The following is a 16802-nucleotide window of genomic DNA, read 5'->3' as shown; positions in this document are numbered from 1 at the left end:
ATGGGGATTAGTTAAAATAGGAGGTTAGCAATCTGTTAATCTGATGACTTCTGGGAGGTGCAGTATCAGGTTGCAATTGTTCTTGTTGTAACGCGGTTAGATATTGGGATGATTCCACAATCAAAGGGTGATCTTTCAAAGTTTCCATATCATACCACGAGGTATGTCTAAGGCTAAGGGCACACTAGGCGATAGCGCCGCGATTTGACTCGCGGCGATCTTTTTTCTATTGTCGCTCGAAATCGCCTCGCTAGGCGATTTCGAGCGACAATAGAAAAAAGATCGCCGCGTGTGTTTTTACGCTGGCGATTTGTCGCGATTCCCCATAGACGCCAGCGCCAAAGTTTCCACAGCGATTGCGGATTAAAAGTCGCGGCGAAAAGTCGCCGCGAGTCAAATCGCGGTGCTATCGCCTAGTGTGCCCTTAGCCTAAAAGTATAAATTGTGAGGTATTTGATTCATTGGGGGAGGTGTGTTATATAGGTCGTCCAGGCATTAAAGAATTTTGATGTATTGTGCTCTTTTCTGGTTATGGTTTCCAGCCAGTCCATGTGGAAAATATGGTGTAGTTTTTGTTTTACCAGTAGCAGTGGGGGAGGGTCGGAGTGTAGCCATTGTAGCAGTATAGTTTTCCTGGCTGCTGCTGCCAGTAGTCCAATAAGATGTTTATCTGTTTTTGTAATGTGTGTGAACGAGTTAGTGTTGCTGAATAAAGCCCATTCCATGTGTGGTTGAAGGGGTTTTCCAATCATCTGTGCACCGTAAGAGATAACCTCTTTCCAAAAAGATTGCATTAAAGGACAGGACCATATGGTATGTATTAGGTTTTCTTCGGGAGAGCGGCATTTCAAGCATTCAGGTGAGGAAAGGTTACCCATCTTAAATCTCCTAAGTGGAGTGAGATATGAATTATGGAGAATCTGCAGGGACATTTCCTGATATCTACTAGCCGGTAGTAGTGCCATAATTTTAGTATGTTGTTTCAGAATATCTGATTCTGTGACATTAGGTATCTCTGCAATCCAATTAAAATTGGGTTTATCTTTGTTATCTATGTCTATTAATGGTTTGATAGTTTGGTATATGTGTGAAGTTGTGAGTTTCTTGTTTTTGTTTTTCCAAAGTTGGTTTAATATGTTGTGTTTGTCGTTGTCTGTTAGGGGTCTTATCGCGGTGTTTGCAAAGTGAATGATTTGTAGACTTAAGTATATATGGGTGTTTGTAAACGGAAATTTTTCCGTCAGTTTAGTTAAAGAGAATACTGCATATTCGTTGTCTAGTATGTCATGTATGTTTTGCAAACCGTTTACACTCCAGAGATAAAGGATAGGATTTCGTATACCTTGTGGGAAGCTGTTGTTGCCTATCCATGGCAAATATGGAGAAACGTATTGTGAGATGTTTTGTTTTTTCCTAGCTGAGTGCCATGCTTTGTAGGTGTCTAAGAACAATGGGTTATTTTTTATGTGTGTTGGGATATGCTGTATAGGCGTGTGTAATAGATAATTTAATGAAAGGTTGTCAGTTTGATATTGGTCTAAAGAGAGTGTTGTGTATACGTTTCTATTAAGAATCCAGTCACCCGCATATCGAAGAAGGGCTGCTTCGTTATAAGCCTTAATGTCGGGGAAATTAAGGCCACCACGATTTTTAGGTTGTTGTAATTTAAAGAGACTGATTCGTGGACGTTTTTTGTCCCATATGAAAGTTCTGAATATTTGGTTCAATCGTTTTAGATCAGTTGGCTTAATGATGTACGGTAACATCTGTAAGGGATATAAGAGTTTGGGGAATAAAATCATTTTAATGAAATGTATTCTGCCCAGGAAAGTCAGGTTAATATGTTTCCATTGCAACGTTTCCTGTTGTATAGTGTCAATTATTTTTCTAATATTTAAGGAGTAAAAATCTTTGTGATGTGAAGGGATTTTAATTCCTAGATACTTAATAGTTTCTTTTGTCTTCTTAAAAGGGAAATGTGAGAGCCAATCTGTCTTTTCTGTATGATGTAATTGAAGGGCTTCTGATTTATCTAAATTGATTTGAAATCCTGCTATTTTGCCAAATCTCTGTATAATGCGCAAGAGAACAGGTATTTCTGTTTTGGGTTGATAGACAAATAGCAGGATATCATCAGCAAAAGCCGTCACTTTAAGATTTGTCTGACCTATTTGTATCCCCTGCAATTGTTGGCAATTCAGTATACTGTATGTCTTAACAAAGGATCTATTGCTATGTTGAAGAAAAGAGGTGACAGTGGGCAGACTTGACGAGTACCTCTGCTGATTGCAAATCTGTCTGAGTTAGCGTTGTTTACTGTCAGAAATGTAGTGGGCAAGGAGTATAATGTTTTATATAGGTTGAAGGTTTTGGATGCCAAAATGTTGGAATTTAAGTAGGCAACGTAAATGAGCGTGGGATATCCTATCAAATGCTTTGTCTGCATATAGGTTTATTAACATGCTGTGTTTTCTTTTTTCCAGGTTACTGTGATAGACTGCCGTTATTATCTTCCTGAGTGCCTGGACTGGGTGACGGTGTTTGATAAATCCTACTTGGTGTTCGGTAAGTATTGAGGGTAGTAGTTGTAATCTATCTGCCATTATTTTAGTCAGTATTTTGAGGTCTTGATTAAGTAACAATATTGGTTTGTACGAAGTTGGGTCTGTTAAGTCCCTTCCTTCTTTGGGAATCAGTATTATTCTAGCAATGTTGGCTTCATGCCATAAGGGTGTGCCTTGTAAAGTGTCATTATATAGTTTAGATAGAAGGGGTGTTAGAACTGGTGATAGGTGTTTATAAAATTCCACTGAAAGGCCATCAGGACCCGGTGTTTTCCCATTTTTTAATTGCTTGATAGTTAGTGATATTTCTTTTTCTGTTACAGGTGCATCTAATACCTCTCGGTCCTGGACTGACAATTTATGGAGTCCAACTTCTTGTAGAAATTTTAGACCGTCGTGCGGATCATCGGGAGATGATTCATAAAAGTTCCTGAAATGTTCGGCCATTATATCATAGATTAGTGTCATGGGTCCAACCATCAGGTGTCTTAATTTTGTGTATCTGCCATTGTTATCTTTGTAGGTTCGGGAGACCGTGCATTGTAAGTTTTTGCTAATTAATATCGCTACCCGTCGTGAGTTGGATTTATAAGAAGCATCTAGAGTAGTTTGTATCCATTTATCATATAGTTTACGGGTGTCTGTACGTTTCTAATGGGTTTCCTGTAAAAGCACTATTTGGGGCTTTTCCCTTCGCAATTTATCTAGTACCTTTCGTCTTTTAAGCGGGGTGTTCAAACCTCCTACATTCCAAGAGATTACTTTAAAGAGGTCAACAGGTTTCCCTAAAGTGGATGCGGAACTTGTACTTTGTAAAGGAAGCATATTTTAACCTATTCCCATTTTCAAATGGCTAATTGGTAAGATGTAGGTGTGATTTGGGAGTGGCCTGTCCCAGCGAGCAGACCCAGTCCCTAGGTTAGAAGCCATATAGAAAGAAGGGTGAAACCCTAAGACATACAATTGTTGCGCCTCTGGGAGTGGAATGAGCTGATATAAACAATAACTATTTAACTTGTAAAGAAATAAGAGTAATCAAAAGAGAAGAAAAAAACATAGAAAATCAAACATTTCACATCTTGCCCTTAATAATGGTGTCCGATTGTGATAGTTCACTTATGGTGAGGAGCTTGGTTTTAAAAAGAGTAGAGATATCGTCCAGTAGAACGTTGTCACGTAGGTCAGCAACGTTCCAGTTTGGAATGTGGTTATTTTTCACTCTAAGTCACAAAAGTATATTTTCCCCTATTGTTAGATCAAGTATGTTCTGTGACTCTTGTTTTTCCGTCATAATATTCCTTTGCAAGTTTCGGGTTTTCAAAGAACAGAGGTTTCCCATCGTCTTTGTCAATGATTTTGAGTTTTGCCGGGAATAACAGGGAAAATTTGTAACCAGAATTGAAGAGGGTCGTGCAGATCGACCAGAATTCCTTCCTTTTCGTAGTGACTGAGGCCGAAAAGTCCTGAAATAGCAATATGCGGTTGGTTTCATATAGAATTTTCTTTGTCTTCCTGTAAGCTGAAAGAATGTTCATTTTATCTGTGTAATTGAGGAGCTTGAATATGACTTGTCTTGGCTTTTTGGAGTTTGCGGTTATTGGAGGGCCGATTCTGTGGAATCTTTCAATCAGGAAATGTGAATGGTCCTCTTCCATTTTCAAGAGAGATGGAAGGGTGGAGTGAAGAAATAGTTCTAGGTCAGTCCCTTTGATCGATTCTGGGATGCCGATTATACAGAGATTATTCCTTCTACTCCTGTTTTCTAAGTCATCCACTTTATCGGATAGAATTGTAATTTCCCTTTGTTATTAGGGTAGTTATTTGTTGAAGCACTGCAGTCACTGACTCCTTTATTGTGTTCAATCTTTGATCCAGCCATGGGCCCAGTATTTTCATCAGGTCTTCTGCTTGGTTTGGTTCTGTTTCTGAGTCCCTTGGGTCAGCTTCTTGAGCTGCCTTCTTGGCTTTTGATTTTGTTTGCTTTTGCGATTTTGTGGTCGAATGACCGAGAAATTTATCCATGGTAGATTCAGTTTCTGAGTCTGTTGGGTCAGCTTCTTGAGTTGACTTTTTGACTTTAGATGTAGTTTGTTTCTGTGATTTCATAGTTGAGTGGCCTAGATACTTGTCAATGGTTGGTATCAGAAAGGCGTTGGACAGATAGAAATGGTAGAACACCAATGGAATTGTTATTGAGCAGCTAGGTATAGGAAAGAATTCTCTTCGTGTATAGTTTGTCTCCTCCTTGTGGGCAAGTTGGGAAAGCTCAGTCCATTGCTATCCCATTACATGTAATGGGTAGAGTTGAACGGTTTGTGGCATGCCCTGTTCCGGAGTAAAATGTATCCTGGTGCGCACTTCCGGTGTCCGGTAATCCTGGTAAGGCCCTAAGTTTTGTATCTCTCGCCTCCCGTAACCGGGTATCACACAAAGTTTTGGGATCGGGTGTATGTGCAGTTACTGATCCACACCTTGGCGGGGATTGATGAATATAATGATCTGAGTCGGGACCACGGGTTGGGCACACTGTTTGCCTGCCGACTGCCAGAGAATGCACGTGTTGTTTGGGCTAATGCGTATTAGTGACCCCGTGTGTGGCCTGTACTTCCGGTCCTTGGTGCTGGTTGCGTGGGGATCTGTAGCCGTAACCGGAGCGTGTTTTAATTTATGGGGAGTAGGAGTTGAGCGTATCACACTCTCCAATCTTCTCCCCGTTATGGCAGGGTGATGCGCAGTTGTGCTCCGGTTCAGGTCCGCACTTCCGGGCCGGGTCTGCGCCTTCAGCGTCTCCCAAGCGGCTCAGAGTTTCTTGCTGCCGATGTTTTTAGTCTTGTCCGTGGTGTTCCACAACCGGGATATGTCTGCCGGCAATGCGATCGGGTGGGTCTCCACACAGCGATCGGGTCATCAAGGCATGTGAGGTAGCCGGTCCGGGTCTGCGGGGTATGGATGTCGACTTCCAGGGCAAGCAATCGAGGGTTGAGCCAAATAGGGTGTAATATTGTTTCCCTTCACTATCCTAGCGTTGGGTGAGCTTTTTACAAGCAATCAGCGGTGTAGAGAGCCGTGATGGCTGCTGATTTCAATTCCAACAACGGATCTCTCTTAAAATGTGGCCATCTTTGGGCCGCCCCCCGGAAGTCCTCCGTTTAACAATTTTTTTAATGAAGGAAAACAGATTTGGGGACTATAAATCTATTTTAACAATCTACATGAAGGAAATCCAGTTTCCCTGTTTGCTCTGTTTAACTCAAGAAAAAAAAACATTTTCTAACTTTTTCCGATTAAAACAGTAGGCAAAAAGCACATTCAGCACAGGCTCTATTCATTGAACTTATGCTGAACAATGAGGTATACAGCCAAAAAATAGACATAAGATCACTTATTCTTGTACCCTGCATCCGTGTAGAGGCCTGCCCAACTAATATCTGGATATCTGATCCTCATTGGCTCATTGATATGGTCCTTGCCCCAATGGCCTCCATTTCTGTCATCATCCTTAAGGTGGCCATCTTGGGGAAAGATTTGTATGTCTGGTGACTTCGTAATATGAGCAGTTCTTTCAATGTATTGGCAGCTTTAAGATGCAAAAAGTGTTGTTTGTTTTTTTTATAGTGAGTGCTGTGAAGCAGTGAAATTCTCTCTAAAGGAGTTGTAATGACAGATGTATTCGATTATTTAAAAAAAATGTTCTAAATTGATATTAAGGCGGCCTTGGCACGCACCCGCTGCAAACAACAAGTAGGCAGAATGCTGGAAGTTGAAAGCGGCTAGGGAGGGGGAACTAATATACAGCAGACTATATGGATACCCCATGGATACCCTTTTCACAGCAAGCATATGCAAGGCTACTGAAATTAAATCTCACTGTAAAGTTGATCCAAGGATTATTCTAATTGTTTTTTTGGAATGAGGAAGAATTTTTGAGGGAAATTTTAGTTTTGTGCTGCTGTTTTTCCACTCTGGCTCAGCTAGAAATTTATCTTAGAGTTGAACTTAATTTTTTTAAATCTCATTTACTCTACTCTACTCTTTACTATAAATATGGAAAACAATTAAGGGGCCATACAGTATTTGAATTAAAGGCTAAATGCTTGTGGAGGGGGTTGACCTCTTAACCACGACAAAGCTGTGTCTAATTGTAACCATCAGCTTCCCACAGATATATTTACAGTAAATTCATAAAAATATAATAGATGTCTACGAGGCAAAATAAACAACTACATTTAATACATTTAAAATCTGTTTTCTTTATTTATTTTGGTTAGAGAAATTTGTATTCCTAAATGCTAGATTTGATAATTTACATTTTTAACAATAAGATGCCAAGTACTACCAAGTGCTAGATACATTTTATTAGCATAATTTGCAGTGTGTTCATCAGTTAGGATGAAAATTCACATACAATAAGACGGATCTCCTGACAACTTTTGTCATTCCATTTTCCAGTGTTATACATTTCAACACAGTCTTCTACACCTTTGTCATTATTGGGTTCACGTGCCTCCCAGTTAGCGTAGCCAATTGTTGTGCCGTCTGGGTACAGAAAAAAGGCTTCTGATTGTAAATCATTTATACCTAAGAAAAATTGCTTCTTGTAGCGTGCAGATAATACAGCGAGAGCTTCATTCTCAGCAGCATTCTTTGGGGAAGGCAGTTGACCACCAGCCTTGTTGCACATAGTTTTTCCTTCAAAATAATTTCCTTCTTGTTTATTCGTCACATAAAATGTGTTCCCAATACGTGTTCCGCTTGCAAAGAGAAAAGCTATAAGAAAAAATACAAAAGTATGCATATAAAAAAAGTATAGTTACTGTAAAAAAAGTAGGATGTAGAGAGACACACACATAACCCATAAGTATTTCAAAGGATATCTAAAGCCTATGTTACTGGGGGGTGTCAAAATGTTAGGCACCCCCTAGTGGAATAAACTGCTACATTTTCCCCCAGGGTCACTGCTCCTGTTCAGAGAAAACTGTACAAGCCTATGTAAAAAAATACATCAGCAACAGCATTTTACCTACCTTTTACCCGGCTTACCAGAAATCCCTAGCACTGATTATTGTTCATGCATGTGCAGTAGAACAGACCCAGCAAGTTTTACTAGCATGCACAATCGCCAATGACTACAAACTCAGGATTTAGGAATAATTAAAATGCTGGTACAGTGCTTATATAGTTTTTGCATGGGCTGATACAGTTTTCTCCAGACAGGTGAAATATATAGGAAATAATTTACTTTCCTATTGTGAAATATAAGCAATGACATAATGAGTTTCATAACCATATTTTAAATAGGTCATGGGACTCTAGGATGACTTCTAATATCCTCATACAGTGAGTTGTGCAACACAAATTACATCTGTAAGCACTGATTATAACCAATTACATCACTAAGTACTGTTTATTATTTATTGGGGGTTCAGCGGCTCTTGTGTATTATAATACAGTCAGAGACTGATAAACATCAGCAATTACTCCAATATATGACACAGCTCCATTCAAGATATTGAATTTAAAAAGCCTTTATTAGCATATGGCTTTTAGATCTGCAACAATATGACGTTTCTGGCTCACTTGCAGCACTTTTTCAAATTACTGACATATTTGCAAACTTACAATTTATACTTTTCTCACAGTGCCATCTCTTGGCTGCAATGTCTCATTTTTCCAACAAAACAATAAAAGATCAAAATTGTATCACTTATCTCTTTTTGTTACTTTTAGGTTTCTATTTCTGACTCAATCTCAATAGAAACCTAAAAGCAACAAAAAGAGATAAGTGATACAATTTTGATCTTTTATTGTTTTGTTGGAAAAATTAGACATTGTAGCCAAGAGATGGCACTGTGAGGAAAAGTATAAATTGTAACTTTGCAAATGTGTCAGTAATTTGAATAAGGGCTGCAAGTGAGGCCAAAATGTCATATTATTGCAGATCTAAAAACCATATGCTAATAAAGGCTTTTAAAATATATATTGGAGTATTCATGAAACGGGTTGAACTGTGGGCCACTGGATACATGAACCGCCTGAATAATTAAGAGGTGGACAGTGGGTGAGGGCTGACTACAAAACTGTTATTTGAAACATCAGCAATTACAATGATATATATCACTGGTGATGAAATTTAACTGTCAAACTCACAGTATTTTCTTGTCTATCTGGAATACGCTATAATCTGCTTATATATCAAATTTATGATTTAGCCCTATACATTTTGCTATTCTTTGCTGGGCAATTCTCACAGTCTCCCATCAGTATACCAATGTGAGTGATCTCAGCACTAATTTTTTTTATATCATTTACTTACTTGCTGAAATGGCTACCTGACATTAAAAAAAACCTGCAAATATATTTTATACAGATAAAATTTTCTTTTCAAAGACAAGAGACAAGGGCTCTTTAAGGCCTAAATGTGAATATATACTACTAGGGTAGAGGTAATTACTGTTTTTTTTTACATGTATATGATTAAAATCCACCTCACCAACCAAGTACAAGGTAAATATAGTGGTCCTAACTATTTTACACATAGACATATTTAAGAGGCAGACAAAAGTCTGCTGACCAATACATTGGCACTAAAAGCTGTGAAAATTTAAATATATGACCAGAAATATTTATTTTATATATATCTCAAATACATTGCCGTCTCAAAAATATATTTTATTTAATGTAGCTGATATATTTGAATTGTTTGAATATGCTAGAATAGGAGGTTTATTTACAGTATCTAAACACTTTGTAATATACTTACCTTTCCTCTGAGTGTCAAGTCTAGACTGCAATGAACTCAGCCGTCCATCTAGTGAGGATATTTGGATTTTAACAGCTTCCACTGCTAATAAAAAATAAAAACATGTTTATGAAATGTTATGTGAATGTTAATAGACTTTAGACAGAAACGCATTCATTAAGCTATTGCATACAATTCCTTGTGAAGAGGTTGAGCCTCTAGAAACATTGTACTACTGAATACTAAATACTAAATAACGTAAACCGGTTCATCCATTTGTTTTATATTATTCCATTTCTCTCTAAGACACTGGGGTCCTGACGGGGGTGCAATCGCTATTGCCATGAGCTAAATGCATTATTGAAGTTAAGGGAATAACAAAAAAAAAAAAAATAAATAACAATTTCATGTTCTATTACAGACTATTCTACTTACAATGACCTTATTAAACAGGTGGTGTAATAAAAAACCTGCATTTACTCAGTATGACTTTAAAAATGGAATGTTTAGTACCTGAAGCAGAACTTTCTCCTCGGTCACCCTTTGGACCTGGTGGACCCTGTTCTCCTTTTGGCCCCATTAGCCCCGGAGTTCCTTGTAGCCCCTCTGGACCTCTTAGTCCTTGCAGTCCTAGAAATGAAGGAATATTTTGAGCTAATCAATCTAAATGCTGCATTTGCAGCTGTGAAACAAATGTCATTTTAATAAATAAAATCGTTAATGTGTTTTGTCTATGGCTGTGTGTTCAAAAATGATCTTTTATAAGCACCTTGTTCTGTAAAGGTTTGGTGGACCTAAATTAATATTAATTAATGTAGTTCCATACCCTTAGTGGGCACACCACTATTTGTTGTATGCACTGGACACAAAACTTGCATGTGCATGATTTAGGGAGAACACTTTCCAAAATATATTGATTTTGACATTGGGCAGTAATGTAACCAAATTCTGTTTACAGCCCAATAAATGTGGAAAGATCATCTTTTTTGCAGACATCTTATGAAATTGGTCAGGCTCCTTTACATTTGCGGAGCCCACTAGCAGTAACAGAGTTTGTTTCCTTATTGTGATACCCCTTAATAGGAAAAGAAGACATACATGTTCTTTGTTTATCTATATCTACATTTAACATAAGTAATTACATTAATCATACTACATACCTCGCTCTCCTTTCTCTCCTTTAGCTCCTGGCAATCCATTTTTGCCTGGAGGTCCCTCTTTTCCCGTGGATGCACATGAAATGAGAGCGCATGCGGGATCCTTACTCATCTGGGCATTGATTGATATTATTGATACACCACAAAAAAGAGTGAAAGTATGGAGAAAGGACATCTTGCAAACTTCTCACCTTAAGATGGAGAGAAAAAATCAATATCGGATATATATATATATATATATATATATATATATATATATAAAATTGCAGTTTTATTTTATGAAAGTTGGATCAAAGTCTTTCATGTGATATTAGCTAGGCACCAGCATATGATATAATTTTATGCATGAAATAATTAAGTTATCAATTGAAACCAAGTAAATGAAACACAAAGAGAATTTCGAATTGTATAACTTACCTTTGTCTGCTAACAAAAGTGGATAGCTATGAAATTATTAGACTTGGCTATTCTGTCCCATCCAAATAAACCTTCTATTGAGCAGCTGAATTTCGGAAATATATATATACACACCAAGTGCAGCAAACAAACGTGATAAGGTCAGGGTGATTGTGTAGTCTTATTTGGTTAATTCTCTTTAAGTCTTTTGACAATAACTAATTAGGCTTCTTAGTAACATTGGCAGTAACATAATATATATATATATATATATATATATTTCTTTGAATTATATTTTTTTTATTTTGGCAAGCTAATTCATTTCCCTTCAGTCTATAACAAAGGTTGTGTATTTATGAAACTATTAAAAAGGGTGCACCTATTTTTTTAAATGTGCATATAAAATAAAATTATTTCCTTCATCACCATCTCCACCATCATTGCAGCAATTTTTAATGACTAATTAGAATGCTGGGTTAGTATCATTTATTTCACTAAGGGCTTTCATGAAATCAAAGACATTTTAGTGGGGCCCATGACACCAACCTATACCTCATGTTTCCTCTGCCCATACTTGCATCTCTAATCTGGTGTATTTATATTTATTTGCAGCAACCAAAGAGAGTGAGCAGTGCTGCATTCAGACCCAACACTTAAATATTAACCTTTCAGATAATATATTATACTACCCTTAGTCTTGTTTTGGTATATGAACTGCACCTTGTCTTTACTTGATGTTGTTTATGCCTAAAAAAGGTACTGGATGTAGATTTGGGATTTTGCATGTGGGTGCAATTTAATTGTTTAAGGCAGTTTTGCTTTCTGTTGCCCACAGGTGCCACTGTTGGTGGGAATTGATAACAAATGATATTTATAATATATTAAATAATTGTTCAGGCCTATTAAGAATAAAACCAGTATACGCTTCCTATATTATATAATCTCCCACCATCAAAACACTTTTCCTCACAGCAGTTTGACTTTTGACAAAAGCAGTCCCTTAAAGATCTCTAAATATAGGCAGATGGAAGACAGGTATGTGGTGATTAATTCTCCTGTTTGGCACATTGAATCCCCTTCATGCTCCACCTCAAATGAAATACAAAAGAAGAGAGAGGCCAAAAACACCTAAAAACACCGGATCCCTGCTAGATTTGTACTTACAGGATCACCGGTGTTCAACTCGCATGTACCGTAGTTAACTCCGGCGATCCTGTAAGTACAAATATAGCAGGGATCCGGTGTTTTAGTATATAGAAGCGCACATTGGCCTCTCTCTTCCTTTGTATGTCATTTGAGGTGGAGCACGAAGGGGATACGGTGTGCCAAACAGGAGAATTAATCACCACGTACCTGTCTTCCATCTGCCTGTATTTAGAGATCTTTACGGGACTGCTTTTGTCAAAAGTCAAACTGCTGTGAGGAAAAGTGTTTTGATGGTGGGAGATTATATAATATAGGAAGCGCATAATGATTTTATTCTTAATTTTGCTTTTTGGGGCAGAATCCCCATTTTGTTCAAATCCACTGGTTGCATCTGCGCAAAGTTGAAACTAATTTCCAATTGTTCAGGCCTGTACTATATCCAGAAAATGTGTACGCTTTGCAGTAAAACAAAATGTCTCTTCAAGTTCATTATGTACTTGGTTAAGTCTTCCTAAACACTGAACCACAGTTCTTCTACAGAGTTACATCATGCACAGTATGACTTACAATGCAGCTTCATTTTAGAGTAACGCAAAGCACAACATAAGGCCCACCTGATATAGATATCCAGTCTCCAACTCCCTCCCTCTCTGGTTTGTGCAAGCCTTATGGCGCTACATTTTCTATTCCAAATCATTATCCTTACAAAACTCAGTGGGGAAACTGCTGCACTTGCATGCTAATCTAGCTCACCCTCACCTCCGAAGCAAGATATTACAGACTTATCCTGCCACTAGTTTATTCTAAAGTCTAGGCTTCTGGACCTTGGCAGAAGAATGATTTTGCTTTAATGCTCCTAGTATTTCAATCTAAGGTCTTCTGTCAGTCATGCTCATGTGTCCATAGATAAGAGCCTGTGACAAGTGTCTGTGGTGCAATAAGGATTTACCAAACACTTCACAGGGTCTGTGGTGGACATTTAAGTATGTGCAAATATATTATGAATATGTCGTTTATGCATCGATTTTATAGTGTTTATGAGTACGAAAGCACAGAGTTTGTGGGCACTTCATATTTACATGTAATAAACATATCTGCAGAGAGTGTTGGATGATTTATGATTTATAATATGTTGTAGTACAATGTGATACTGTAAGTGCCCGTGGTTATATGGTGTGTGTGATACAGTTAATGAAATGTAGCCATTATATATTTACCTGGTTTATGGTGCGCGAATATAGTCTAATGCATCCAAGGTAAAAGTACAAAAAAATCTCTTACAGCAATATCATACTGTATACTATACTATATTATTCTCAACAATGTTTGCTACTAGCCATGATGTATCTGGTGACATCACTGTGTATGATCAAGAGAAAAAAAATAGTTTTTATATTTAATGAAGTGATTTTTGCCATAATACCAACATAATTGCATAACACAATTATTCCTGGTTCATCAAAATACACTCAAGTGTACTTGCATTCAGTGTAAATAGCATGCAAGTTGCATCTATAATGTTCAGCTAGGCAGTTGTGTCAAGTACCCATTTAAAACAGCATTTGCATCCAATTTGCTGGTTTCAAGTCTGGTTAAGTTATTGATGCAACCTGATGTGGGAACCCTGGATGGAGAAGTACTCATTCAAAACAGCATCTGCATCCAATTCACTCTGTGCAGGTTTGGTGCGCTTATTGATGCAGCCCAGTGTGAGTTTCACCCTAACCTATTTGAAGTATTCCCCAGTATTCACAATTTTAGTTCAGTCTTGCTTCATACTTTAGTGGAAACAGGAACCAAGTCATATTCCATGTTCAATCCATTTGGTGACAGACTAATCTAACTTCTGAATCCACCAGGCTTCTCTGTACAGTAGTTTTTTTAGGCGATTACCACCCCTTCTCATCCTTTGTACTGTCTCCACTATTTGGAATTTTAACTGATTAACAGCATGTCCCATCTCTGTAAAGTGTCTAGCAACAGGTTGTTCAATTTTTTTGTTTTTAATAGCAGATTTATGTTCCCTAATCCTATCCCTGGCCATACGTGATGTCTGTCCGACATATACCAAGCCACACGGGCATTTAATTACATACACTACAAATGTAGTTGTACACGTATATTGGCCAGAGATAGGAATAGGGACTCCATTTCTCGGGTGATAAATCACTTCACCTTTTTGAACATTGTTGCAACAATTACACATACAACAAGGGAAAGTGCCTTTTTTAATTGGACGTAACACTGTCTGTTTACATTTTATTTCCGAACCAATGTCAGCTTTTACTAACAGAGATCCAATAGTGCGAGCTTTCTTGTAAGACATCACCGGTGGATTCTGAAAGCTAGATATCTCCCCTAGATTTGTTTGTAAAACACTCCAATGTTTTTTTAGAATTTTTCCAATCTGACTACTCAATGTATTATATGTCGATACAAACGGAATTCTGGACATCTCTCGTTTAGCTGTTTTAGTCAGTAAACTGTTTCTATCCAATTGTTCCAATCTCTCTTTTTGACTTTGCACCACCTTTCTAGGGTATTTTCTACTTATAAATTTCTCAGTCATCTCTTCCATTCTTGTTTGTGCCAGTCCCTCATCTGACACTATCCTTTTTACCCGGGACAATTGGGATTTGGGAAGTGAATTTTTTGTCTGGAGTGGATGAAAGGAAGAAAAGTGTAAAAGAGTGTTTCGGTCTGTCTCTTTGGTGAATAAGTCAGTTTGCAACTTGCCATCAGACACATAGACTTTAGTATCCAGGAAAGCTATCTCTTTTGGATCAACATGGACTGTAAACTTGATATATGTACACACTGAATTAATCTCCCAAAAAAATTGATCAAGAGACGAACGAGGCCCCCTCCATAGCATAAAAATATCATCAATAAAGCGCAACCACTTTAGACAATGCTTTTTAAACCACCAATTTGTGTAAATAAATTTTTCTTCATATTTACCCATGTAGATATTTGCATAGGAGGGGGCGACATTCGACTCCATGGCCGTACCCCTGATCTGTAAAAAGAATTCATCCATAAACATGAAGTAGTTCCATCGTAAGATGATTTCAAGACAATTTAGTACAAGATTTTTTTGGGCCCCATCAAGGGTCTCCTCTTGTTCCAAATACATGTGGACCGCCTCTACACCCCCATCATGTGGGATGGAGGTGTAGAGGCTCTCCACATCCAATGTGACCAGCCAGACCTCATCACTAGGCAATTCAATTAATGCCAATTTCTTCAAAAAATCACTAGTATCCTGTATGTTTGAGGTCTGCGAGGTGACATATGTTCTGATAACTGTATCCACAAATCTGGCTAAAGGGGAAAAGATAGAGTCTATGCCCGCCACTATCGGTCTCCCTGGTGGCCTATTAAGGTTCTTGTGGATTTTAGGCAGGACATAGAACACAGGAGTCACTGGTTTGTCCTGTATCAAATATCCCGCCAATTCTCCATCAATCACTTCACATTGCCTAGCATCAGAGACCAACATTTGAATTTTCTTTTGAATCTCAAAAACTGGATCACCAGCTAGCTGTTTATATGTAGTCTCATCTGCCAATAATCTCCGAATTTCACCAACATAGTATTCCTTAGTCATTACAACAACTGCACCCCCTTTGTCTGCAGCTTTGAGTATTAAATCTTTTTTGTTGGTCAATCTTTTCAAAGCTTCATTTTCAGCGCGAGACAAATTGAGTGGAGTTGCTGCAATTTCCCCTTTTCTATACATCGATTCTAGCTTTTTCATATCAGCTGTCACCATCTTAACATAAGTTTCTACAGAGGCATTTCTAGCATCAGGCATATAATTACTTACTGGTAGTGATGGGCGAATTTATTCGGCAGGCGCGAATTCGCGGCGAATTTGCACGTTTCGCCGCCAGCGAATAAATTCGCGAAACGCCCGCGAAAATTCGCGGCAAAAATTCGCCGACGTCAAAATTTTTTTTTTCGAAAAAACGGACGCCGGCGCCAAAAACGGGCGCCGGCGTCAAAAACAAGACGCTGGCGCCGTTTCGCGAATTTTTCGCCGTTTCGCGAATTTCGCGCGAAATTCGCGAATTTTTCGGCGAAGCAAAACGGCGCAAATCCGCCCATCACTACTTACTGGCTTTAAGCCCATTGTTTTAGCACAGAAAGTGTTAATACACATGTCCTTAGTAGATGTCTCAGTATCTACAAATTGTACTTTTAGTCTCAGAGTCCTGAAAAATCGGAATAAGGCCAAATCAAGTTCAAAAAAGTCTGGACCAGAAACTAATGCAAAAGAAAAGCCTTTACTTAATACCTTTTGTTCATCTGGGTCCAATTCCACTCCTGAGATGTTTACCACCGTCGCGGCCGATGTTTCTTCACATACTTTTTCTCTTTTGTTCTTTGCCCTCCTGCCTCCTCTCCGCTTACGTCGCTTGTATTCAGCGATGTCTGGGAGCTGGATAAAAAAGCCGTTGTCGGTACTGTTGACCTTTGACCTCTCTGCCTCGCCTGCTCTTCCGCGGACCGCTCCCCAGTCTCATTCCTTGTCATGCGAGTGCGGGTATACTCACGTAGAACCGGTTGTCGCTGCTCTTGTGAGTTGCGCCACTTATAGATAGTACCTGCGCTGTAGTCCTCCGCATCTCTGCGAAACTTCTCCCGCTTGCGAATCTCTAGAGTGGCACGGAACGCCGCGATGGAGTTCGTCAGTTTAGTCAGTCCCTCCGACAACTCCCGCTCTGCATATTGGTTCCGCATTTTTTGTTCCTTCTCCACAATCAGCGCCGACACACTAGGTGTTTCTTTCTGGAT

At 38.5% G+C, this 16802-nt stretch overlaps 1 protein-coding gene across 4 annotated transcripts in view; it reads right to left on the bottom strand.

The window, feature by feature from the left end:
- Window positions 1-6794: 6794 nt before the first annotated feature.
- LOC108703393 (pulmonary surfactant-associated protein D) overlaps window positions 6795-16802 on the bottom strand; it is a 29464-nt gene continuing 19456 nt past the window's right edge. Inside the window, exons 1-5 of one of the 4 annotated variants that reach the window (XM_041571148.1) lie at window positions 14964-15051; window positions 10464-10651; window positions 9817-9933; window positions 9325-9408; window positions 6795-7331 (exon numbers count right to left, since the gene is read on the bottom strand). In XM_041571148.1, the coding sequence (XP_041427082.1) occupies window positions 6949-7331; window positions 9325-9408; window positions 9817-9933; window positions 10464-10635 (756 nt within the window). In that variant the 5' untranslated portion in view covers window positions 10636-10651; window positions 14964-15051 and the 3' untranslated portion in view covers window positions 6795-6948. Of the gene's footprint in view, window positions 7332-9324; window positions 9409-9816; window positions 9934-10463; window positions 10652-10877; window positions 11818-14963; window positions 15052-16802 lie in introns of those variants that run through there. The other 3 variants (XM_041571149.1, XM_041571146.1, XM_041571147.1) reach the window with 3 other exon arrangements.

Source organism: Xenopus laevis, chromosome 7S, assembly GCF_017654675.1.
Source record: "Xenopus laevis strain J_2021 chromosome 7S, Xenopus_laevis_v10.1, whole genome shotgun sequence".
Lineage (NCBI taxonomy): Eukaryota > Metazoa > Chordata > Amphibia > Anura > Pipidae > Xenopus > Xenopus laevis.
Note: the sequence above shows the minus strand (reverse complement) of the source record. Positions and strands in the feature narration are given on the sequence as shown.